The sequence below is a fragment of the Canis lupus genome, chromosome 27 (genome assembly GCF_003254725.2).
Source record: "Canis lupus dingo isolate Sandy chromosome 27, ASM325472v2, whole genome shotgun sequence".
Taxonomy (NCBI): domain Eukaryota; kingdom Metazoa; phylum Chordata; class Mammalia; order Carnivora; family Canidae; genus Canis; species Canis lupus.
In genome coordinates this window covers 8448892-8475053 of record NC_064269.1, presented here as the reverse complement: position 1 = coordinate 8475053, position 26162 = coordinate 8448892, and the positions used below count along the sequence as shown (strand labels likewise).

The 26162-nt window shown below is 34.4% G+C and overlaps 1 protein-coding gene and 1 long non-coding RNA gene across 4 annotated transcripts in view; one reads left to right on the top strand and one right to left on the bottom strand.

The window, feature by feature from the left end:
- Positions 1-23744, bottom strand: part of LOC125753846 (uncharacterized) — a 37427-nt gene extending 13683 nt beyond the window's left edge. Inside the window, exons 1-3 of one of the 2 annotated variants that reach the window (XR_007406515.1) lie at positions 23665-23744; positions 22475-22621; positions 14923-15040 (exon numbers count right to left, since the gene is read on the bottom strand). This is a non-coding gene — a long non-coding RNA (uncharacterized LOC125753846). Of the gene's footprint in view, positions 1-14922; positions 15041-22474; positions 22622-23664 lie in introns of those variants that run through there. The other variant, XR_007406514.1, reaches the window with a different exon arrangement.
- The window catches only part of ARID2 (AT-rich interaction domain 2), a 168815-nt gene that overhangs the window by 128425 nt on the left and 14228 nt on the right, over positions 1-26162 (top strand). For both annotated transcript variants that reach the window (XM_025477357.3, XM_025477356.3), the window contains 4 exons: positions 20529-20667; positions 20759-20844; positions 23744-23867; positions 23955-24046. In XM_025477357.3, coding sequence (XP_025333142.1) covers positions 20529-20667; positions 20759-20844; positions 23744-23867; positions 23955-24046 — 441 coding nt within the window. The remainder of the gene's footprint in view (positions 1-20528; positions 20668-20758; positions 20845-23743; positions 23868-23954; positions 24047-26162) is intronic.

The following is a 26162-nucleotide window of genomic DNA, read 5'->3' as shown; positions in this document are numbered from 1 at the left end:
AGTATAAAATCTATTTGTCAAAAGGTAGTTTACAAGTCAGTGTGTTAGGTGGTCTCTGATTATTTCTTTGATTTGTTTATTTTGACCGTCTTGTTTTGTTTATGTTATAATAATCTGAAACTTCTTCACCAATGTCAATTGTATTCTTTACTTTTTTCAGATTTTTTTTGTCTTTCCATGAAAATGGAATTTATGGAGTAGGGGGTCAACTAATACTGTTTGTTGACTAAAAAGTTTGAGAATAGCTACTTTAAATGAAGCACTTACAGTATTTCAAGAAAAAAGGTTGCTGGAAGAGCTAATGAGCCTAAATGCACAACCCAATTTCCCATCTTGCTAGTAGGATCAGTGCTACAAAATTTGATATGTGCCTCCTCTTTGGAAGTCTTTTTTGAATAAGACTCAGCAAGGCTTCCTAGAGCTTGTCATTTTTTAAAGCCATTTTTAGATGCTGCAATAGTAATTCAGTTTGATTCTGCAAATATTTATCGAGCACCCTCTGGGAGAGTATATGTGCTATGAGTTAGAAATAAAAAAGATCATTCTCAGCTTTTAGAGAAGCGCATCCAAAAACAAATTTATGGTATAAATAAGTGCTATAAAAAGATAGTTGGCAGCATAGCGGACAGTTAATGTAATGCTGGGGGTAGTTAGAAAAGTTTCACTACAGAGGCGCCTAGGTGGCTCAGTCCATTAAGCAGCTGACTCTTGCTCTCACCTTAGGTTGTGATCTTGTGATCATGAGATTGGAGCCCTCTATCAGGCCTGCGCTTAGCGCAGTCTGCTTCAGATTCTCTGTCTCCCTCTCCCTCTTCCTTTGCTTCTTCTCTCTCTCTCTCTCAAATAAATAAAATCTATAAAATAAAATAAAATAAAATAAAATAATAAAAAAATAAAATAAAATGGAATGGTTTCACTACAGTCATTACTTTTGAATTGAGTCTTAAGGGATGTGTAGTGGTTTGTCTTGGAAAAATAATTTTGGTTAGAATAGCAAATGCAGGAAATTATAGAAGGAGCTCATAAGCCCAGGGATCTATGAGAAGCATAGGATACCAAGAGCAGAAGGGCATGAAGAGAATAGTGACTTATATTATTCAGATTAAGTTTTAATTCCAAGTGGAAAATACATATCATTGCCATTGTCCACTAAAGGCTATATTCTAATTTTTTTTAAATGACAGATCAATTTTTCTTCCTTGTTTCCATCAGACTTTAATTAAAATTATTTCCTTCACTGATACATTATTGTGAAATACTCCATATTGAAAGTTGAAATCACTGACCATGCACTCTTTTCCTTTCATGGAATTAAAAATGACTTTAGTTATACATTTAACCTCTTTTTCATTCTGTGGTACAACCATATTTTACATGGTGTTTTTGTATTTGTAATTCTTCTTTTCTTAATTTAATATATTCTTTTCATCCAGCCACTTACTCTTCAACACTGCACATCAATAATTGCTTTTTATAGATTTATTTATTTACTTTAGAGAGAGAGAGAGAAAGAGTATGTGCAAGGAAAGGGGCAGGAGAGGGAGAGAGAGAATCCTTAAGCAGACTTTTCCCTGAGTGTGGAGCCCAACACAGAGCTTGATCTCATGACCTTGAAATCATGATCTGAGCTGAAATCAAGAGTTGATTGCTTAACCAACTGAGCCATTCAGGAGCCCTCAATAATTGCTTTTTAAATAAGCAGGCATTTTATCTCTAAAAAATGGGGACCCCAATCTACATAATTTGCACCCTTTGCAGAAAATAAGCCCTTCAATATTGTGAGTTCTTCAAATATCCTTTCAGAATTTCCATTTCTCCACTTGTATTTTGTTTAGAGTTTGAAATGAAATCTAAGATTCAAACATTGCTTTTGGTTGAGAAGACTTTTAGGTTTCTTTTAACCTGTATATTGCCCTTTCATCTCTGTTAATCTTTTTTTAAGTTTTTGTTGATAAACATAGGTTATTTGCCCTTTAAGAACATCACAATCTGGATTTTACTGGTATCATTTGGCATGTTACTCCTGACCCTACAGTTAGTAATTAGGTCCAGATGTTTGATCAGATTTTGATTTGAGTTTTATGAAGAGCATTTTAGAAGAGGCATTGTGTACTTCCATTAGGAGATATGTAATGTCTTGTGTCTTTATTTGTGATGTCAACAGCCACTGAAGATCATTGCCTACATCCATTATTTCATTAAGAGTTGTAAAATGTAAAAATTCCCCTCTTTATCAACTCTTTGATTTTTCTGAGGAATAATAAGTTCCTAGAAAAGAAGCTAGATAGGTTATATATGATATCTCTTATTTACCAGTTTTCAAAGTATTGTGTTACTTACTTGAATTCTTTGCAGGTGTCCCATGAAGTTTGGATTTTGTGTTTGTTTTTCATATCATTGTAAGTGAACTTATGAATTTAAAAATATTTGAGGTATTTTAGTCCATTGCAATTGTTATTTCTTGATGTTCAGATTGCCTCATCTTTAGCTGGTAAAGGTCTATTCGTGCTGGTTCCCAGTTCCTTTGGTTGATCTTAAAATACGTGATCTTAATATGTCTTTGACAGTTTCCTTGCTGTCTGTTAGACAAAACGTTCCAGGCTTATCTTGTACATTTCCTGCCATACACATGGCATCAAATTTCTCCAAGGAGGTCTTTTAATGAATGGGAAATAGTATTTAGTCTAGGTTTGAAGGAGTATGCATTGCTTTTAAGTTGGTTAGTGTTCTAGACATTTTAGTAGACATACTAGAAAGACTAAAGATTTTTATTTCATGCTTAGACCTTCTAAACTCTTAGATCACATAATATACATTTTGTTGCTTTCTGCTACTTCAATTTTTTAACTTTCTGATCCATCTGTATTTTAGTTTCATGTATAAAGTGAAGCATGAAGATAGCTTTATTGTTTTCCAAATGGCTAACATATTGGTGCTTATCTTTCCCTTAGGTGTTTGAAATTCCACCCTTGATATATTAAATTCCTGTATGCTTTGTCTGTTTCTGGATTACTTATTATCCCACTGGTCTCTGTCCTTATTATACCATCACTTTAAATTTGGATATGACAAGATCCCCCTCCAAATTTTTCTTTTTTCAGGGTGTTTCTTAATTTTTTCAAGCACTTATACCAGGCACTATGCTAGATTTTGAAATAAGAGTGATTTATAAATTGGACTTAGTACATATACAGATACTTATCCTTTCAAATGAACTTTAGAATGTTTCTAGAGATCAAAAAAAAAAAAAAGCATGTTGGCATTTTTGTTGTAATTGCTTTTAATGAATTTTTTTGGTAGTGTTTGTCTTATGGTAGTAAACATTGTTCCAGTGTTATTTCTTCCCTTAAAGGAAAAAGGTATCAGCTTATGGTATTATAGTCTTTTTTTATCCCAGTATAGCTTGAAAGTTTTCTTCACATACATTAATTGCAGAACTTATTGCTAGTTGTGCTTTTTATTTTTTTGTTGCTGTCATAAATTTTGACTTCTATATTTTCAACTGTTTTTTCTATATTAATACCTCTTATTTTGTCCTCTTGTCCAAGTATAATATCTTATGTTTCTAGAATAGTTGTACAATAGTAGTGATAATATTCATCCTTATCTTTTAAAAAAAAATAGTAGACTATTTTTAGAGCCGTTTTAGATTTAGAGAAAAGTTGAGCAGATAGTGCAGAGTTCCCATATATTCTCTCTTCCTAACAGTTTCCCTAATATTAACATTTTGTATTAGTGTGATGCATATGTTATGATTGATGAGTAATATTTATACATTATCATAAGCTAAAATCTATAGTTTACATGAGGATTCACTCTTTGTGCTATAGTTGTGTGGATTTTGACAACGTAAAATGTCACATATTCATCTTTACAGTATTGTACAGAATAATTTCACCACCCTGAAAATGCCCTGTTTGATCTATTCATCTATCTCTCTTCACTACCTCCCGTCTTTCCCCTGCCTCCATGCCCCTAGCAACTACTGATTTTCTCTATAGTTGCCTTTGCCCAGAATATATAGTTGGAATCATATAGTAATATACATACAGTATGTAGTTTTCAGACTTTTAAGACTGGTTTCTTCACTAAGAATATGAATTTAAGGTTCTGAACTATGTCTTTTGTGGCTTGATTACTCATTTCTTTTTATTGCTGAATAATAATTCTGTTGTATGGATGCATCCGTTTATCTATCAAAGGACATTTTGGTTCCTTCTAGTTTTTGGCAGTTAGGAAGTTACTATAAATATTTGTATGTAGTTTTGTAGTTTTTATTTATTTATTTTTTTTCCTAAGTAAGCTCTGCACTCAACACAGGACTTTAACTTACAACCATGAGATCAAGAGTCACATGCTCCACCATCTGAGCCAGCCAAGTGCTCTTGTATGGACATGATTTTTAACTCCTTTGGGCAGTTACCTAGGGTTACAATTTCTTGATTGTATGGCAAGACTATATTTAGCATTGTAGAAACTGTCCAACTGTTTTTCAAAGTGGCTGTACTATTTTGTACTTGTAACCATCAATGAATGAATAAGAAGTTCCTGCTCCTGCACACCCTCACCACCATTCAGTATTGTCAGTTTTTTAGATTTTAGCCATTCTAATAAATGTGCGTTCACATCTATGTTATTTTCATTTGTATTTCCCTGATGACAAAAGATGTTGAACATCTTTTCATTTACTTATTTACCATCTGAATATAATCTTTGGTAGGGTATCCAGATTTAACCTATTTTTTAATTAGGACATTTGCTGAGTTTTTAGTAATATATAGGTGTTAGATTTTGTCATACCTATTTTTTCTTTTTCTACAGCTATTGATATGATATGATTTTCCTTCTTTAGCCTGTTGATGTGATGAATTATATAAATTAACTTGAATTATCCTTGCATAGCTGCAGTGAAGAAGTTAAATAAATATGCATATTTTTCAGCTTAGCCTAAGATATTTCTTTAGTGTTCTTATATTTGGCCTTAGTGGTTCAGCAAAAGGCATACGATAACACAGTGCATCCTTCATTTTTCATTGGTATGTAGTTTTTTTTAATGTTACTTAATAGATTTACTAATATTTTTCTTGAGGATTTTTTTCCCCAAAGTGAGCTCCACAGTATAGAGCCCAGTGCAGGGCTTGAACTCATGACCCTGAGGTCAAGACCTAAACTGAGATCAAGAGTCAGATGCTTAACTGACTAAGCCAACCAGATGTGCCACCTTTGGAGGATTTTTACACCTATGTTCATGAGAAATACTGGTCTATAGTTTTTCTGTCTTTGTATGTTTTTGGTATTAGGGCAATGCTGATCTTATATAATGAATTAGGAAATGTTCTCTCTTTGTTTTCTGGTAGGGATTATAGAGAATGGTATCATTTCTTCCTTAAATTTTTGGTAGAATTCACCAGTGAAAGTATCTTGGCCTAGTTTTCTTTTTTGCAAGATAAACCATTGGTTCAATTTTTTCAGTAGTTAAGTTTTATTCAGATTATTCTTCTTGTGTGAGTTTTAGCAGGTTGTTGATCATTCATTTCATAAATTACCAAATTTGTGGCATAGAGTTATTCATAACATTTATTATCCTTTTAATGTCCATGGGCTCAGTAGCAATTAAAGAAGCTTTCATTTCTGATGTTAGTAATTGTGCCTTTTCCCATTCTTTTTCTTGCTTAAGCTAGCTGGAGATTTATCTATTTTATTGATTTTTTTTTTATTGATCTTTTCAAACAACCAATTTTTGGTTTCATTGATTTTTTTCTGTTGATTTCCTGTTTTCATTTCATTGATTTCTACTCTAATTTTTATTTTTTTCTTCTGCTTACCTTGATTTATATTTTTACTTTTTTGGTTTCCTAAAGTGGGAGCTTAGATGTATACATTTAGATCTTTTCTAATTATATACATTTCATGCTATAACTTTCCCTCTATGTACTGCTTTAGCTGTATCCCACAAATTTGGTAAGTTATAATTTCATTATCACGTAGTTCAAAATATTTTAGAAGGGTGTTGTTTAATTTCCAAATATTTTGGGATATTCCACCTATCTTTTTGTTAGTGATTTTTAGCTTAATCACATTGTAATCTGAGAGCGTACTTTATGTGATTTCTGTTCTTTTAAATTTGTTAAGGTGTGTTTTATATCCCAGATGTAGTCTCTTTTGGTGAATGTTCCAGGTGAGCATGAGAAGAATGTTTTTTCCATTGTTTTTGAAGCATTATATAAATGTCAGAGCCAATTGATTGATAGTGTTGTTTAGTTCAACTACATCTTTACTGATTTTCAGCCTGCTGAATCTGTCAGTCACTGATAGAGTTGTGCTAAGTTTCCAAATATAATTAGTGGATTTGTCTGTTTTCTTCTTGCAGTTCTGTCAGATTTTGCTCATTTTTTGATGCTTTGTGTTAAGAGTACAGACCTTAAGACTTCTGTCTTTGTGAAGAGTTGACCTCCGTATCATTGTGTAATGTCCCTCTTTATTTCTCATAGTCCCTGTACTCTGAAGTCTGCTTTGTCTGACATTAGTATAGTTACTTCACCTTTCTTTTGATTACTGTTAGTGTGGTATATCTTTCACCATCCTTTTATATTTTGGGAGGGAGGGTGGATGGAGGGATGGAGCATAAAGTGGATTTTAATGTTCAAATTAATTAGTCCCCAACTTTCAACTTTGAATATGATTTTCTCTTCTTCCCATAGGTTTTCTTCACATAAGTCAATCCTTCAACTGTTGCTAACTACCTTTTTAAAAAAATTTTAATTGAAAAAAAAAATGTTTTTTAATTGAAGTATAGTTGACATCCACTATTGTATTGTGTGATGTGTACAGCATAGCCATTTGACAGTTATACGCATTACACAACATTCAGTATGCTAAGGTTAGTTACCATGTGTTATCCTACAAAGTTATTACAGTATTATTGACTAAGCTCCCTGTGCTGTACTTTTCATCCCTATGACTTACTTATTTTACAACTGGAAGTTTGTAACTTTTAATCCCCTTCACCTATTTTGCTAATTCCCCAACCATCTCTATCACTTTACTTTTAATCTGTGTTGTTATATCTAACCACACATACTTGAGTTTCATTTTGTTTATCCTCTCTGGGAGTCTCTTTGTTTTTTAATTAGTGTATTTAGATCATTCACGTTTAAAGTGATTATTGAGGGATCCCTGGGTGGCGCAGCGGTTTGGCGCCTGCCTTTGGCCCAGGGCGCGATCCTGGAGACCCGGGATCGAATCCCACATCAGGCTCCTGGTGCATGGAGCCTGCTTCTCCCTCTGCCTGTGTCTCTGCCTCTCTCTCTCTCTGTGACTATCATAAATAAATTTAAAAAAAAAAATAAAGTGATTATTGATACAGTTGCATTAATAACTGTCATATTTACAAATATTTTCTATTCATTTCACTTGCTTTTTGTATCTTTTGTTTTCACATGCTTTACTTTCTTTGGTTTTTAATGAAGTAATTTATATGATTCTATTTGTTCCTCTTAGCAAATCAATTATGCTTCTTTTAAAAATTTTTTTTATTGGGGCAGCCCGGGTGGCTCAGCGGTTTAGTGCCAACTTCGGCCCAGGGTGTGATCCTGGAGACCCGGGATCAAATCCCACATCAGGCTCCCTGCATGGAGCCTGCTTCTCCCTCTGCCTGTGTCTCTGCCTCTCTCTCTCTCTGTGTCTCTCATGAATAAATAAATAAAATCTTAAACTTTTTTTTTTTTTTTATGATTGTTCGGGTTATATGTTGATGGCTAATCTAGTTCACTTTCAAACAACAATGTGTAGTACGAGTCCTTTGTAATGCAGTATTCTTGATTCTTCCCTCATGTCCTTATGCAGTTGCTATCATTCATTTCACTTATCCAAAGATTTAATCACCAAATACATTGTAGCTGTTATTCTGAACACTTACCTACTAAATCCGTTAAAAATAAGAAAAGTAAAATATTTTATTCTACTTCCATTCTTTCCTTCTCCAGTACTCTTCCTTTCTTTATATACATCCCAGTTTCTGACCTCCACCAATTTTTCTTCTGTAGTCTGTATGAAGAACTTTTTTTTTTAATTTATTTTTATTGGTGTTCAATTTACTAACATACAGAATAACACCCAGTGCCCGTCACCCATTCACTCCCACCCCCCGCCCTCCTCCCCTTCTACCACCCCTAGTTCGTTTCCCAGAGTTAGCAGTCTTTACGTTCTGTCTCCCTTTCTGATATTTCCCACACATTTCTTCTCCCTTCCCTTATATTCCCTTTCACTATTATTTATATTCCCCAAATGAATGAGAACATATAATGTTTGTCCTTCTCCGACTGACTTACTTCACTCAGCATAATACCCTCCAGTTCCATCCACGTTGAAGCAAATGGTGGGTATTTGTCATTTCTAATAGCTGAGTAATAATTCCATTGTATACATAAACCACATTGAAGAACTTCTTTTAACATTTCTTATAAGGTAGCTCTACAGTGAAGATATGCCCTCAGTTTTTGTCTGAAAAAAGTATTTCTCCTTCACTTTTGAAAAATAACTTTGTGGACAAAAAATCTTTTTCTCTTAACTTTAAAATATTTCATTCTACTCTTCTTGCTTATGTGGTTTCTCAAGAGACATCAGATAATCTTACCTTTCTTGTGCTATCAGTAAGGTTTTTGTTTTTGCTATTTTCCATCTAGCTACTTTCAAGATTTTTTGTCTTTGGTTTTTAGCAGTTTGAATATAACATGCCTAGGTGGTGTTGTTTTTATATGTATCCTATATGGTATTCTCTGAATTTCCTAATCTATGGTTTGGGGTGTCATTAATTTTGGAAAATTCTCAGCCATTCTTACTTCAAGTATTTTTTCCATTTTTTTCTCTTTCCTCTTTCTGATATTCCCATTACACATATGTTACAACTTTTGTAATTGTCCCACAGTTCTTGAATATGTTTCCTTTTTTCATTTTTTTTCTCTTTATTTTTTAGTTTGTGAAGTTTCTATTCATACATGTTTAAACTCACTGATTCTTTTCTTGGCTGTATCTCATCAAAAGCATTCTTTTTCTTTTTTCTTTTTTTTTTTTTAAGATTTTATTTTTTAAGTAATCTCTAACACCCAACAGAAGACTCAAACCCACAGCCCTGAGATCAAATCACATGCTCAACCAACTGAACCGGCCACTCCTCCACCCACTGAGCCAGCCACTCCTTAAAGGCATTCTTTATTTCTGATACAGTATTTTTTATTTCTGGCATTTCTTTTTTATTTTTAATATCTCCATTTCTCTGCTTACTTTATCCATATCTTTTTTACATGTTGCCACTTCTTTGCATGAGTCTTAGCATATTAATTATATTATAATATGTGATTAGCATATTATATTAATCATAACTATGTTTAGTCTGCAGTATGATAATTTCAAAGTCCCTGCCATATCTGAGTCCAGTTCACATGCACCGGATATCAGTTAATAGGAACTGAGGTATAGAGACCTTTAGTGTTAAGTTTTATATTTACCTGCTTAGGAATTATGCTGTATTTAATGTTTGCTGTAGCAGTGAGAGAGGCTTCAGTTTCTTCTAGTGTCCTTTTTCCCCCTCCCTTGTTGTCTTTGGGTTTTGTTAGAAGCTCTTTTTTTCTTTTTTTTTTTTTCCCAAAGACTTTAATTTTAGGGCATGTTGGGGCTGGGGAGGGAGGGAAAGAGAATCTGAGGCAGACTCTGTGCTGAGCGCAGAGCCCCCTTGGGGCTTGGTCTGAAGACCCATGAGATCATGACCCTAGCCAAAACCAAGAATCAGATGCTCAACTGACTGAGCCACACAGGCATCCTGAAGCTCATTGTTAAATTGAGTCTGTATCTTACAGCTTTCTCAGTTGTAATCCACTGTTATTATACTGGAGCCCGGTTGATATGTTGATAAGGTATGCAGATGGGAAGCATTCTATAATCTCATGATTAAATCTAACTTTTATTGGGCTTGAGTCTAAGGGCTGTGACATGAAGAAGAGTTTTTCTTTTGTTTTCTTTATTTTTCTCCCCTTATGTGAGGAATTTGGAGGGCTCAAATTACCTAATTGCTCCTTCCCATCGGCCAGATAAGGCTTTGGTGAAGTAATTTTTCTTGAGGGCAGGCCTTTGGTAAGGAGAGAATATTCTGGGCAAATTTAAAATTGATCCCCCACCCCCAACCCCCACCCCCATGCTGGAATCCGTAGGGAATTTTTTTCCTCCAGTCTTTACTATGAGACCTTGGTAAAATTCCTGGAGTTAAAACTCAAAAAAGCTCTCTACCGAGACTGCAGCCGCATACCATCCCCCAAAGTTTTCATCTTTCAAGATAATCCATACTAGACCTTCCGACAATTCATCAATTTCTGCTTAAGTATTCCTACCAGTTATTGACTCTTGAAGTTATTTGTGATTCTCTATATTTGACTGTCTCCAGTTTTCAGGGAGGCAGTTGCCTTGTGACCTCAGTCCTCTGATGGATTTAAGAAGAATTGTTAACTGTCAATTCAGCTTTTTTTCTTGTTCTGAGAATGAGTGACAACTTCTAACGTCTTTGTATGTCTGACAAAAATTTGGAAGGTCTTTGTCCTTAATCTTTATTCTTATAAAGTCCATGATGTAGACTGCTAGTTTATAACTGAAATATATAAATAACATGTGATTATATTTTGTGTTTGATCTTTATTTAAGGAATGGGACCCAAAAAATTCTCTGTAATAAAAGATACCCATGAACTGCTCTTTTAATTCTGTATAATTAGAGGAAAAGACTTAGTGCCTCTGGTAAGCCAAGAATTTACATCCATTGTTTTTAGTACTTTTAGTACTATTTCTTGGCCAGTGTTCTTTGAATAAGCAGTGCCAGGATAAAGGGGATATTTGAAAGAGGCCTCCAACTTACATTTAACCATAGTATCTCTGCTTTCTGCTTTATGCATAAAGACTCTAAGTCATATTTTGTTTGAAAAGACTGTTCTGCTGCTATAAAAGACATTTGAAAGCTTCTTTTTTTTTTTAGAATACATTGTTTCTCATTCATATCTAGCTAATAGCTGTTATAGAAAAGACAAAAATTCTTTTCCCTTGGGAGGAGTGTAACCTATATCGTGTTTATATTTAGAGTTGTATCATTAAAGAGTCAAAGAGAATTTATAGGATATCAATAAACAAACATTTCCAAAGTGGAAACTGTTCTTTTTAGAAACTAGGGACTTTTATTTGCACTAATAAAATTGATATTCCCTGGCCACCTAAGAATCTACTTAAGTGATGTTGAGGCTCAAACTACTGGGTTCCTACTGAACCTTTTGCAGTTGTATTTCCTCCTAAAGATTCTAATATAAGGTTTTGTTACTCCTGTATAATCCTAAAGATATTTTTGCATCAAGATGGGATTTGAATAATCAATGGTCTCATGGGAACTAACAGAGAGCAACATGAAACATCAACTTCACTCTCTGTGACAAATGAATGAGAACTTACAGGCAACTAGAATTTCTCTGTAAAGGTCCTTCTAATTCTTCCAGAAGTATCACCCAGAATTCATGGTAAATCTTTAATTTCTCCTAGCAATTGAAATTTCAGAAATAATGTAGTGAGTTTGAGTTAAATGAAAAAATTGAAATATTTAACAAAAACTGAATGCAGTTTGATGTATTTTATTTTAAGGTAAAGAAGGTTTCCAAAGACTAGTTGATTATGATATATAAAACTGCAATCTTGATAGATTTGGAAGTATTTAATATAGGATAAGATGTCCAGAGTAGAAATTGGTAATTCAGGATACATCAGTGACTGCTTAATTCTACTTAAATTACAAGTTTTGGTTGAAATTAATTCAGTAGTTACATTACTTGACAGCTTAGACTTCACTTTTATAGCATTCTTTGTCCAAATTTTGTGGTCATAAGGCCAGAAGATATCTTCAGAGGGTTGATGTTTTGCATCCTGGAGTTTTTATCATATTAGCACAATGTCTAGCACATAAAGGGCTTTTAATTAATATTATTGAGTGAGGTCAATTAATGAAGATTGGCTTGATTCTGTAGTCAACAGTTCTTTGCTGACCTAGCCTGTTGGCATCTTATATTTTCAACTGTAAAGATGTAGCCCTTGCTGTTTCTCCATTTATAAAAGATTTTATGTAAAAGCTATAGAATCAATGGGTATTTTGTTATACTTGTTATTATACTTAAAGTTTGAAATAATAAGCCTAAAAAATAATAATAATAAGCCTATATAAGTGTGAGATTAATTTTATATAATACTTTTTGGTAATATTAGTTTAAGATACATTCCTTGGGCTACTACTGATACATAAAAATATCTTATTAGGAAAAGCCCTAATTCATTCCACAGCTAATGGCAGAACTTTTTATTTTACTTCATTCTTCCAAACACTGGATACCAAAGAATATTTAAAGATGGTACCCAAAACCAAAAGTTATATACCATGACACAAATTAGTCAAATTGTGTCGAAGTCCTTTTTAGAGTTATTTAAAATATTTGCGAATAGAATTTACTAAGGACTTAGCCTGTAGTTTACTAATAAACTTTATTTATTCCTTAGAAACTATACACGGAATAAAGAAAATTATGTAACAGTGTTAACCTCTTAAATCTACTATGCTTTCAGAATTTACCAGCATTAAAAATAGGAAAAAAATTATAGCATCATAAGTACTGTGTATAAAATTATACTTCAGTTTTAACCTGGGCATGAACTTAGGTTTATTATCCAAGTAAATAGTCATGTGTTAGAATAGGAAAAGTTAGGCCTTTACACATACCTGGTTTCAAACTCCAGCTCTTGCCACATAGTTCTATGGCTCTGGAAAGTTACTTGTTTGAAAGCATGTTTTCTTTAGCAGTAAAGTGGGGATAATTTTACCTTTAACAAAGAGCCATCATAGAAATCAAATAAGATGATGTTTGTGAACATACTAAATTTAGAGTAAATAATGAGCAAACAGAAGCTCAGGTAGAGAGGTACTTTATGTTGGGTGTAGCTTTATCATGAGCAGTATGAACCTATATACTGCCCTATCTTTCAAGAAGTCCAGGTGAGTATCCAGTCTCAAATTCATTTGTATGCTTTGTCTTATTAAAAACACACAAATACACACATCATCATTCATTTTTATTTTATCTCCAAGCTTATATTTAGTTAATTATTAAGTATAACATATTTATTGAAGTGCCTAAATTGTGCTTATGTACTTCTATACTGCTTTCAGATGTGATTAAAATTTTGGTGGAGGGTACAGATTTCAAAAGCATAGTTATTTAAACAAGGTCCCTGAGAATATATTTCCTATTTTGTTGTATAAAATACATGACTGCTTCACAGTAGCAGTAGGTTGGTAGGTTAGTAGGAGCTGGCGCTAAAGGATCAAAGAGCAAAAAGAAAAATCCTTTTCTTTATAATTAATAATATTAATTATTATTAATACTACTACTATTACTTGTAATATTGTCAATAGTATTAATTATTAGGAGAAAAGGAGATAGGGCCAAAGACATTTGGTTTTGAATATCTTCCATCCAAACTCCCTTCCTATGTTTGAGATATTTCCCATAATTTTAGTCTTACTAGACGGCAGGACTTATCTCTTTCTACAAAAGGCAAAAAAAAAAAAAAAAAAAAGGTCAAATACTTGCTTTCTCCCCCATTACCTCTGGCAGCTAAGCCAATCAATCAGTTGCTCCTACCTGTGGCTTTGAATCTGGTTTGACTGTGGCAGACAGAGCGCTGTAGCAACTGCAGCATTTAGTTTTGCAAGGGCACCATATTTAGTTTGGGGTTGTTCAGTTTGCACTTGCAATTTTTAGTCCTCTACTAAGGCAATAAATTAACTTCTTTTAATAATAAAGCAAGTTGTCTTTTTTTTTTTTTTTTTGGTTTTTCCATTTTGGACTTTGATGATTGGGTATGTAATAAAATTGGATAAGTCTCCCACCATCATTATTGGTTTGGGCTCCCCCCCCCCTCCAAATTTTAGCAGCTTGCTACTAAATCTCATGTGAATATAAAATAATGCATACCCTTGGTATTTCTTTGGCCAGAGAATGTTATCTGCGTAGAACAGTTAGATATATCAAGGGTTGAAGTAAAAGTTAATTCGTCCAAATTAACAGTATAACTTTTAAAACCTCTTTTTGCAGTATAGTTTTTTTCGATGTACTATCATTTATGTGCATTTATTAACATTTAAATGTGCATCTTTTAAACTAGAATTTTCCTATTAAAAATACATATCCTATGTGTTTTAAGTCAAATTATATGTTTTTGCAGCAGGAAGGCTATGAAGGAGGGACATAGAATCCTTTTGGTTGTTAAAGAAAAACAGCCTAAGAACTTCAGCAACTAAGAAAACTTTAAATGAAACTGTCTGAACTAAAATGCTATTTTCAACCTTTTTATTTATGGGTTTTTTTTTTTTAAGATTTTATTTATGTATTTGAGGGCATGAGCCTGGGGAGAGGTAGATAGCGTGGAAGGGGCAGATGGAGAGGGAAAAAGCAGACTCCCCACTGAACAGGGAGCCTGCCGTGGGGCTCTATCCCAGGACCCTGAGATCATGACCAGGGCAGACACTTAACCAACTAAGCCACCTAGGCACCCTCCTTTTATTTATGTTTTAAAAACAAAGGAAACAACCATAGCTTTATAGCCACAGATGTTTGTTTCTAAATTGTTCTTTTAAATATGGTGAATTATTAAAACATCATAGTATATATAAATATATATAACCTACATAGATTGCAGGTTTTTAAATAATAAAATCTTTAAGGTAGTAGGAAAAGTATGCTTTATTTACTTCACTTATTTATATATTTATGATGCCTGAGAAATTGCTTGATGGAAAGAAAAGTGATAGTAATAATCATTTTATAATTAACACCAATAAAGTAATGGTTATTGGCTTTATTTTCAGGTGGAAAGTGGTATAACCTTAAGCGGCTGTTTAGGGTAACTAGAATCCACAAACTTGCGCTGAGTAGCCATATGCAAATAATTTGTTCAGTTGAAACAAACAGCTGAAAGAAAAAAGAATTTGGTGAAGGGGTTTTAAATAAAGAAATAAAAGCTAATCCTATGCTTTATCTGCCACCATTTATGTAAAGAGCAGGGGACTAGCCATTATAAATTGTATTGATGATATAATTGAAAAATAATATGTATCTTTGAAAGATGGCCAATGATGGAGAAAAAAATCATCAGATATGTTACTATAATAAATATATTCAATTACTATAATAAATGTATTAAATATTAATTAAATTTATCATTGCTTTGCCAGATATTATAAATCTAGTTCCTATCTTTTATGATAGTAATGAGATCAAATGAAAAGTGTTATTTCATTTCTTTTTAGTTGGAGTAGCATATATAATGTTACAATTAAGTACAGGGTTCAGTAGAAAGGAAAAGATAGATGCAAAAGAGGAGGTAGTTTACAAAGGTAATTAACAGATTCCAGAATATAAGTGAAAGAATTAACTCTGGAAGTTAAGTTAATCTCTGGCTAAGATCAAAGACAAGGGGGAAGTCTGAGTAATGACAGAATATTTAATACAGAGAAAGAGGAAGTTAGAGCATCTCTCATAGAATAAATTTAAATTCTTTCAGTAATAAGCCCTTTTTTTTTTTCAGACACAGAACAGTTAGGTAATATCCCTAAATTTACAAACTCACACTATTTGGGGGAAGACAAACTCTAAAACAATCAAATTGAAATTTAGTGTTTATTTAACAAAAAGTGAAAAAGTTCGGAGCAGTTTCTATGGGGAATGTTTTCTTTTTTTTTTTTTTAAAGACTTTATTTATTTATTCATGAAAGACACAGAGAGAGAGAGGCAGAGGGAGAAGCAGACTCCATGCGGGGAGCCCGACGCAGGACTCGATCCTGGGTCTCCAGGATCACACCCTGGACCGAAGGCAACACTTAACCTCTGGGCCACTGGGCTGCCCTGGGGAATGTCTTCAGAAGTAGAAATTAATAAATTGCAGTGATGAGAATCCATTGATAATTGGGAGCATTAACTTGGAGGTGGACTAAACTTTATTGAGCAAGACTTGGCAATTTTGGGATAGTTGTGGGGAAAGCCTCAGTGTAGGTAATTAGTGAGATGGGTATGGTGAAAAGACAAGAGATTACTAGTGCCACCACTATGATTGCTTTTGCTGCTACTAATGATCATCATAATAGCTCTCATTTATTGTTGGCCAAATGACTTTACATGTGTCATCAGATTTAAGCCTCACACCCACCCTGAAAGGTAGATTGACAATAAGTAAAATGAGTTTCAGAAATGTTATTTGTCTAGTGCTTCCATCTGTTGTGCACAGGAGCCCCAGGGGTGGAGGGTGTGCTATTCACATTGGACATGTCAGGAAATGTATTTATTTTTTTTCAGCAGACAACAGTGAAGTGTCTTAGTGAAGGGCATTCATTTAATTGGTAAAGTGGGGATCCCTGGGTGGCAGTTTAGCACCTGCCTTTGGCCCAGGACGTGATCCTGGCGTCCTGGGACCGAGTCTCGCATCAAGCTCCTTGCATGGAGCCTGCTTCTCCCTCTGCCTGTGTCTCTGCCTCTGTGTGTGTGTGTGTGTGTCTCTCATGAATAAATAAATAAGATCTTTAAAAAAAAATAGTACAAATGTACTATATAGCCGTACTGTAGCAGCAGTGTATCAAATTTTATGAGTAACAGTCCCAGTTGTGTATAAAAACACACACACATATGATGGGGGCAGGGGTGCAGGTGAGGGGTGCAGCTTAAAGGAAGTACTTCAAAATCTTTAACAGTCTGGGCAATTAAATCACAGGGAATGTTTATTTTCATTAGATACTCTTGAATTTTTCTGGTTTCTTTAAATGACCGTGTTATTTTGGATGGCAGCTGTACCTTGATGGAAGGGTAGTAGTAAGGAAAATTGTTCTAGACACACTAGTATACAAGTAGCGCATCCTACCTTATCTCTTTCTGTATCCCATTCCAGAAAAATCAGTAATATTCTGCAAACTCAGTATCTGTTTTACATTGAAATTGCGTTTAAGCTTTAAAAATCTACATATTCCATGTAATGTATTTGGAAACTGTAAGTTATTTCTACCCTTATATGATCATTGCAACTGCTCCATTCATAGTTATATTAGAACTTGTACCATCACCAGACAATGAATGGTTTGTATGACGAGTAGTTAGATAAATAAAAAACAGACTTAAGATGAGGGAAAAGGTAGTAGTTAGTAGAGAAATACTAGACTGTGCTAGGCAGGTAAAATCATGAACTCTTGAAAATCCCTGTGATCCTAAAACCATACATATACACAGTTTTATATATTTAGTAATTTGAGTTGATTTAAAGAGCACTAATTTTATCCCTTTTTCTAGTGACTGGCAAATTCATCAATCTTGGGTGTTGTAGTAATCTTGATTCATTTAATGTACTGCTGGAATATTTTAGAATCAGACATCATTTTGACTAGTGACTAGTAGTACATTTGGATTTTGGTGTGTGTGTGTGTGTGTGCGCGCGCAAACAGCTTTACCTTTCAATTAATAATTTATAGTATTTAGGTAAGATATTAAAAATACAATAAGAAATGCCTCCTTGAAAAAAAAGAAATGCCTCGTGACGATTATTAGAGCTCCAGTCATATTTATTTCATATTTAATGAAATAGCATTTTGAGTACTGAAGATTAAAAGATTCTAAAACTAAAACGTACTTATTAATTTTAATTACATCATAAGCTCTTCTTTTTGTTACATCTCCATGACTTTATAACTATAAATTTGTACATTTTGTTCCCTTTACCCATTTGCCCAACTGCCATTCCCCATCTGACAACCACCAGGCTGTTCTGTTTATCCATGAGCTTAGTTTGTTTTTTTAAGATTCCACATATAAGTGAGATTATATGTCTTTCTCTGACTTCTTTCACTTGGCATAATACCCTCTAGGTCCATCCATGATGTTGCAAATGGCAAGATTTTATTCTTTGTATGGCTAAGTAATATTCCATTGTATATGTGTATACCACAACTTTTTTTATCTTTTCATCTATCTGTGGACATGTAGGTTGCTTCCATGTCTTGGCTTTTGTAAATAATACTGTAATTAATGTAGGGATGTGTATGTCTTTTCTAATGAGTGTTTTCATTTTCTTCAGATAAATACCCAGAAGTAGAATTACTACTGTATCATATGGTAGTTCTATTATTTATTTCTTGAGAAACCTTCATACCGTTCGTCACAATGGTTATACCAGTTTTCATTCCTACCAACAGTGCACGAGTGTTCTCTTTTGCATACCTTCACCAATACTTGTCAGTTCCTTGTCTTTTCTATTAGCCATTCTGACAGGTGTGAGGTGATATATCTTACCTTGCTTTTCATTTGCATTTCCCTGATGATTAGTGGTGTTGAGTACATCTTTTCATGTACCTGTTGACCATCTGTATGTCTTCTTTGTAAAAATATTCAGATCCTCTGCTGTTTTTTAATTGGGTTATTTTTTGCTATTGGTTTGCATGAGTTCTTCATATATTTTGGATATTAATCCTGTATTAGATGCATGATTTGCAAATACTTTTTCCCATTCAGTAGGTTGCCTTTTCCTTTTGTTGATTGTTTTCCTTTGTTGTTCAAAAGCTTTTAGTTTGATATAGTCCTACTTATTTTTGCTTTTGTTGCCTTTGCTTTCAATATCAAATCCAAGAAAATCATTGCCAAGACTGATATCAAAGAGCTTACCACTTATGTTTTCTCCTAGGAGTCTTCTAGTTTCAGGTTTTACATTCAATATCTTTCATCCATTTTTAGTTAATTTTTATGTATGATGTAATATGTTTAGTTTCATTCTTTTGCATTGGTCTGTCTAGTTCCCCCAAAACAATTTATTGAAGAGACACTCCTTTCCCTACCATGTATTCCTGTCTCCTCTCTTGTAAATTAATCAATCATAGAATGTGGGTTTATTTCTGGGCTCTCTACTGTTCCGTTGATCTGTGTGTCTGTCTATATGCTAATACCATACTGTTTTAATTGCTATGGCTCTATAATACAGTTTGAAATCAGGCAGCGTGATGTCTCCAGCTTTGTTGTTCTTTTTCAAGATTCTTTGGTTATTCACGGTCTTTTGCATTTCCGTATAAACTTTAAGATTGTTCTGTTTCTGCCAAAAATGCCATTCAAATTTTGATAGGGATTGTATTGAATCTGTAGATTGCTTTAGGTCGTTTGGACATTTTTACAATATTTTTCCAAGCCATGACAGCTTCACAATAAACTCTTGGTATGTGTCTATATAAATGAATATGAATGTATATGAATATGAATGTATGTATAATGATTTTGGCATTGTCTTTTATAGTTCAGTATTCAGTTACTCTGATTAAAATTTATTTTAAAATTTCTATCATATATACCACACATCAACATCTGGTTTATTTATTTATTTATTTTTAACATCTGGTTTAAATACAGACCTAATTTTATGACATCCATAAAAAATCAAGTCCTAAGAGAGCTCTGCTGTAAACTTTAAAGATACTGATTATGAAAATATTTGAGTCACTAATTCATAATTGAAGCCTTTTAATATACTCTTTGCTGTCTGGATACCAGTATTCTCTTTCATTGCCATATATTTTAATTACTAAGAGAAAATAGTATCTGACTTTCTTTAGGTTGTGTCCTTGGCTACTTATCCACTCAGACCTTTGTACGTTGTTAAGCCCAGGTACATGAGTGAGTAGGGTATGACATTAGAGAGGTGAGGACTGTGACTTCTTAAACATGGACAGACAAAATGTGAATTCAACTAAAAAGCCAGACTTGCCAAAATTTGTAGCATTCATATTGTTAGATCTAATATGCTAGAGTTAATTATGTGTACTGTGAAGTCTATAAATGCTTAAGCAGCTTCTAAAAGTATAAGAAAATATGGCATTTGTTTATAAAATAATTCTCTGTTGTGTTTTAAAAAGATCTTACTTGGGGCAGCCCCGGTGGCTCACCGGTTTGGCACTTCCTTCAGCCCAGGGTGGGATCCTGGAGACCCAGGATCGAGTCCCACGTCGGGCTCCCTGCATGGCGCCTGCTTCTTCCTCTGCCTGTGTCTCTGCCTCTCTCTCTCTATCTCTCTCTCTCTCTCTCTCTCTCTCATGAATGAATGAATGAATGAATAAATAAATAAATAAAATCTTTAAAAAAAAAAGATACTACTTACTTTCAAGAGATTCTTGGCTGACTTTCATTGAAGGTAGGGAATTGAGAATGAAACATAAAAAAGTCTTCAGTATAGTTGAATGATTTGATTTAGAAATATAAACAAATTTTCAGAATAATTTCAAAATATTCTTTGAAATGAAATAAATGTAAGATTTGCCTACACTATTTTGCTTATAGTGTTTTTGTATACTGGTCTGGGGCTTTTGTATTAGGAGAGCAAGTGTTCTGATTTAAAGGACATATGCAAATGCCAGAAAATTTCTACTACTTTTATTTTTTCTAGGTGGTTTCAGACACCCTCACAGGTTTTCTACCATGCAGCAACTGAACACGGAGGAAAAGATGTATATCCAGGGCAATGTCTTTGGGAAGGTTGTGAGCCTTTTCAGCGGCAGAGGTTTTCTTTTATTACCCACTTACAGGTACACTTTCTTCATACTATTTGGTCAGTAAGTCACTTGGTTGCATTAAAGATCTTGATGGATATTCTTTTACTTCCTCTTTCTCAAAAAGGATAAGCACTGTTCAAAAGATGCCCTGCTTGCAGGATTAAAACAAGATGAACCAGGACAAGCAGGAAGTCAAAAATCTTCTACCAAGTAAGAATCATGAGTTTACTTTCTATTGTACATAAAAAAGGAAAGTCAGGAATCTAGGCAAAACATAGTACCAGTGAAGACAGCTTAGCATATAGACCAGAGACCTAGGTTTAGCTGAGCTCTTCCATTCACCAGCTGTGTGACCCTGTCAAACTGTTTAAATTCCCTAAGTACGACTTTTCATTCTGGCTAGAATGCATGGTCTGTTAGGACTTTGTAGCTATAATGTTTTGATTCTAAGTTGTAGACAAGTCATTAGAAGTAATGACAGATGATATTTGAGAAATGCTTTATTAACTGGAAATGTATATATGGTTCTTTGTCTTTTGAGAGAGTAATTGAATATGTATTTGATAATGGCAAAGAGATTTCTTCTTAAAACGATTCCTCGGGCAGCCCCTATGGCGCAGAGGTTTGGCGCCGCCTTCAGCCCAGGGTGTGATCCTGGAGACCCGGGATCGAGTCCCGCGTCGGGCTCCCTGCATGGGGCCTGCTTCTCCCCCTGCCTGTGTCTCTGAATCTCTCTCTCTCTCTGTGTGTGTGTGTGTGTGTGTGTGTGTGTCTCATGAATAAATAAATAAAATCTTTAAAAAAAAAAGATTCCTCTGAGGACAGGCCAGGGTGTCACGGGAAGACTATATACATATCACATTTTCTTTATGGTTAGTCATTTACCTGTTATTTCATGACCATATACTTATAATGCATGTAGTCAAGTTCTAGTTACAGATTTCCTTTAAGAGCCTTACTAGATTTACATAGTATTTATCTCCTGTTCTGTTTTTGAGGCCTTTAGTTGTAGATTCTATAACCTAAATAATATATTTAACTGACAAAATGTGAAGATAAATTGATATGTCACCATTATTGAGATACTGATGTGTACCTGGCATTATGTCAGAGATACAGAATTCTAAGAACAAGACCAGTCTATAACTTCACAGAACTCAAATTCTAGAAGAACTAGAGATATGGGAACACAGAAGCTGCTTACACACTTTATTCATTCCATTACTGTTTAGTGAGCATCTACTAGGTGCTGGTCACTAAAGTATGATATGAAGTATATGCGACCTAGGTACCTTTTGCTGTTCAGTGTCTTAGAGATCCAGTGAGAAATAAGTAATTCTTATTAATCTAGTGTAATAACTGCTAAAATGAGGACATGTTCAAGGCACTGTGAGAGCCCACGTAAACCAATCTAAGAGACCAAGGAAGGCTTTCTGATAGGAAAGTGCAACCAAACTGAGACTCAAAGAATGACAGATAATTTGTTGGGATCCCTGGGTGGCTCAGCAGTTTAGTGCCTGCCTTCGGCCCAAGGCGTGGTCCTGGAGTCCCGGGATTGAGTTCCACATCAGGCTTCCTGGATGGAGCCTGCTTCTCCTTCTGCCTGTGTCTCTGCCTGCTTCTCTCTCTCTCTCTCATTAATAAATAAATAAAATCTTAAAATTAAAAAAAGAATGACAGATAATTTGCTGAGAGTCTCATAAGCCATACTCATGAGTTTGGATTTTATCCTAAATGCAAGGGGAAGTCCTTTTTCTCCCAAATATATTTTTCTATAATTTCCACTGTACTTAATTTATATATATTATGTAGGATATAAGTATATGTTGGAATAGGGCACCTGGGTAGCTCAGTTGGTCAAGCATCTGCCTTCAGCTCAGGTCATGATCCCAGGGTCCTGGGATCCAACCCCATGTTGGGCTCCCTGCTCTGCTGGGAGCCTGCTTCTCCTTTTCCCTCTGCCTTCTACTCCCTCTGCTTGTGCTCTCTGTAAAATAAATAAATAAAATCTTAAAGAAAAAAGAATATATTGGAATATATTTGGTCTTGCTTTTTGAAGAAAAGATATATGGAATATCAATTACAATCAATCGAAAATCTTTGTCTCTTATACCTAAACTCCAATAACAGTTGTATCTATATATAGATATTCTTATCTGTAGACATATATATATAGACATGGATGTGAACTGGTTTACAATTTTAAGATGACTTTTACACTCAGAATTAGTATACTTATATTTAAAAGTGCCAGAAATAAACCCACATTACAGATATGAAACCTGAAGCAAGGAGAGACAAATTGAAATTTTCAAAGTCACACCAAAAGTTATGGTGTCAGAAATAGACTGTGTTTCCTCTGGTGTGTGTTATTGCTCTTTCCACCATTGCCTCACGAGAATGCAGGAGATATTGATGCAATTTTTCTCCTTGACCAAGGAAATCTAGTGTAGTTTCAACCTTCTATGTAAAATTTGTCTCTGCAGTCCTTCCATTCTGTATCTTTCAAAAAGGACAGAAGTATACTGAAAGGATTGATTGAAATGATCAAATAGTGATGAAAAATAAGATGATTTAACAAAGTAGTAGTTTGAAATACAGTGTTCAGCATAATTTGTTGTTATCGTGTTAGGTTGTCTTTTTCTGGATGACCTATCCCTGTTTCAACATATTCTTAAGTAATATTGTTTTGCTGTTAGATACTGTTTAGCAAAAAATAACTTGCAACTCAAGTTGTAGACTATTTTCTTCATTGTTAAAAATCTTCATATGACATTCAAAGATGTGAATGACACAACTCTGATACCATGTTGTATTGATTTTTATTCCATGTTTAAAGCACAGAAACTTTAAAGATGGACTACACTAGAACATCTGTTGTTTGCTTTAAAATTGCTAGATTGGAAAATAAAAAACTTGAAACTTCACCCTGATAATAAGAGCCCCTTTGCCTAGGCTGACACAAAGTAAACATCAATGCTGGGCCATAGGAACTTTTATTTATCCTATATCCAATTTCAAAGTAACTACCCTTTGGTTGGCAGGTTGGTCACTCTTGTCGATCTGTCTGTAGCATCATGTTAACAATCTCTCTCTCTCCCCAATTTAGGCAGCCTGCTGTAGGGGGCACAGGCTCAACTCCTAGAGCACAAAAGGCCATTGTGAATCATCCCAGTGCTGCCCTTATGGCTCTTAGGAGAGGATCAAGAAACCTTGTCTTTCGAGATTTTACAGTAAGCAAGCCTTGAAAGCCTTATCTGTAAAGATGTGAGCACTGTATGATTTAGATCTTTATTCTTTTCTTTTCCTTTCTTTTTAAGGATGAAAAAGAGGGACCAATAACTAAACACATCCGACTAACAGCTGCCTTAATATTAAAAAATATTGGTAAATATTCAGAATGTGGTCGCAGGTGAGTAATCTGTTTTCCATAGCCAGAGTGCATTTAGATTATTTTACATATACATTAATAAGATTAGATATCTGTGTTTTATTTACTGTTTTTCTCATCAATTTTGTGAATATGTTCAAAACCTTATGCTAAGGTTAGGCCATCATGATCTCTTAAAAGCCAAAAAAGTAAGGGTTGAAACAACTAAAAGGTGATCTTTTAATTTGTTGTTAGGCTGATTTTCTTGCTGACCATAGAATTTAAAGCAAAAAGTAGGTTTACTAAAGAGAAACCTTAGAAGTTTATTGGGGTGGGCAGGGCGGGGGGCGGGGGGGGGGAGATGAATTGGAAAATGATTATGTATCATTTGACTCATATGGAATTAGGATGGATTTTAGTTTGGTCATTGACATGTTAATGAAGCATCAAAGTCATAGATACTGCTAAGATTCACTATAATGCTTTGAAGTTTAAAGTTTACTTTCTGGGGCTCCTGGGTGGTTCAGTTGGTTAAATGCCTGATCCTTGATTTTAGCTCAGGGTCTTGATCTTCGAGTCAGGAGTTCCAAAAAACAAACAAATGTACTTTCTAATGGACTTAAGCAAGACAAACTCAGGATTTTATAGATCTGTAGAAATAGAAACAATCACTCTAATCCTTGAGAAAGCAAACATGGAAAGTTCTGTTGATGACTTTTGGACTCTGTCTTCCTCAGAGCTTGTCTTTACTTGTCTAATATTCCTTCCACATCTTTAACTGACTCATTTTAGGGTCTTTTGTTGAGAAGTTGTCCTCTGAGATCTCCTACCTTCTAGCTAGTGACTTTCTCTCTGAAATTCTCTTCTCTTACATATTAGTAATCCCATCTTCCAGATGGATCTTGAATCTACCTTAGTTCTCCCCCACCTTTATTTTTACCTCGCCTTATTAGTTCTTTTACATTTCTTGCAATAACCTTCCAGCTGGATTTTCCCAACGTAAATAGTGGTATCAATTACAAAAGGAAAAAAATAATGAATTTGAGTATATCAAACTTAAGAGATGAATAAAACTTAAAACTGAAGTTCTAAAAACAGTATTTGCAATGCAAAAGTTACTATATTTAGTGTATCTGGTGTTCTCACAAGTGAATAAGAAAAATTATTAACATTCAAATAGAAAAGTAAGCAAAATTTTCAGAAAGGAAGAAATATGAAAGTTTAGTCACCACATGAGGATACCAGCACGTTCCTCCTTCATTTGTAACATGGTTTCTTCCTACCTTTCTCACTGTATTTTCCTCTCCATCCTCCTTGTGCTTCATAGCCTGCACTTCAGTTTCAGTCCAGCTAAGCCACATACAGATTCCTAATTAAGCTAGACTCTTTCAGGTTGCACTTTTGTACCTTGGTTCTAGTTTCATACTATTTTCCCTGCCTACAATGCCCTTCTGCCTGTGGTGCTGGCCTTTCTAGAAACCCTTCATGATTCAGCTCAAATAGTAACTTTTGTGTGCTGCCTCCTATACTGTGTTCCCCTTCCTCATCAAGTTTGTTGCTCTCTATTACTTGTAACATTTATTATTTTTTTAATTTAAATTCAGGTTTGTTTACATACACTGTAGTATTGGCTTCAGTAGTAGAATTTAGTGATCATCACTTCCATACAACACCCAGTGCTCATCCCAGCAAATACTATCCTTAATGCCCATCACCCATTTAGTCCATCCTCAACCACCCCCCCTCCCTCCAGCAACCCTCAGTTTTTTTCTCTTTAGTTAGGAGTCTCTTATGGTTTGCTTCCCTCTCTATTTTTATCTTATTTTTCCTTCCCTTCCCCTATGTTCATCTGTTTTGTTTCTTAAATTCCACATATGAGAGAAATCATATGGTATTTGTCTTTCTCTGGCTGACCTATTTCATGTCACATAATACCTTCTAGTTCCATCCACATTGTTGCAAATGGCAGGATTTAATTCTTTGCTGGCTGAGTAATATTCCATTGTATATGTATATTACATCATCATTATCCATTCATCAGTTGATGGACATTTGGGCTCTTTCCATAATTTGGAAATTGGGGTGCATGTGCCCCTTTGAATCAGCATTTTGTATCCTTTGGATAAATACCTTATAATGCAATTGCTAGGTTGTAGGG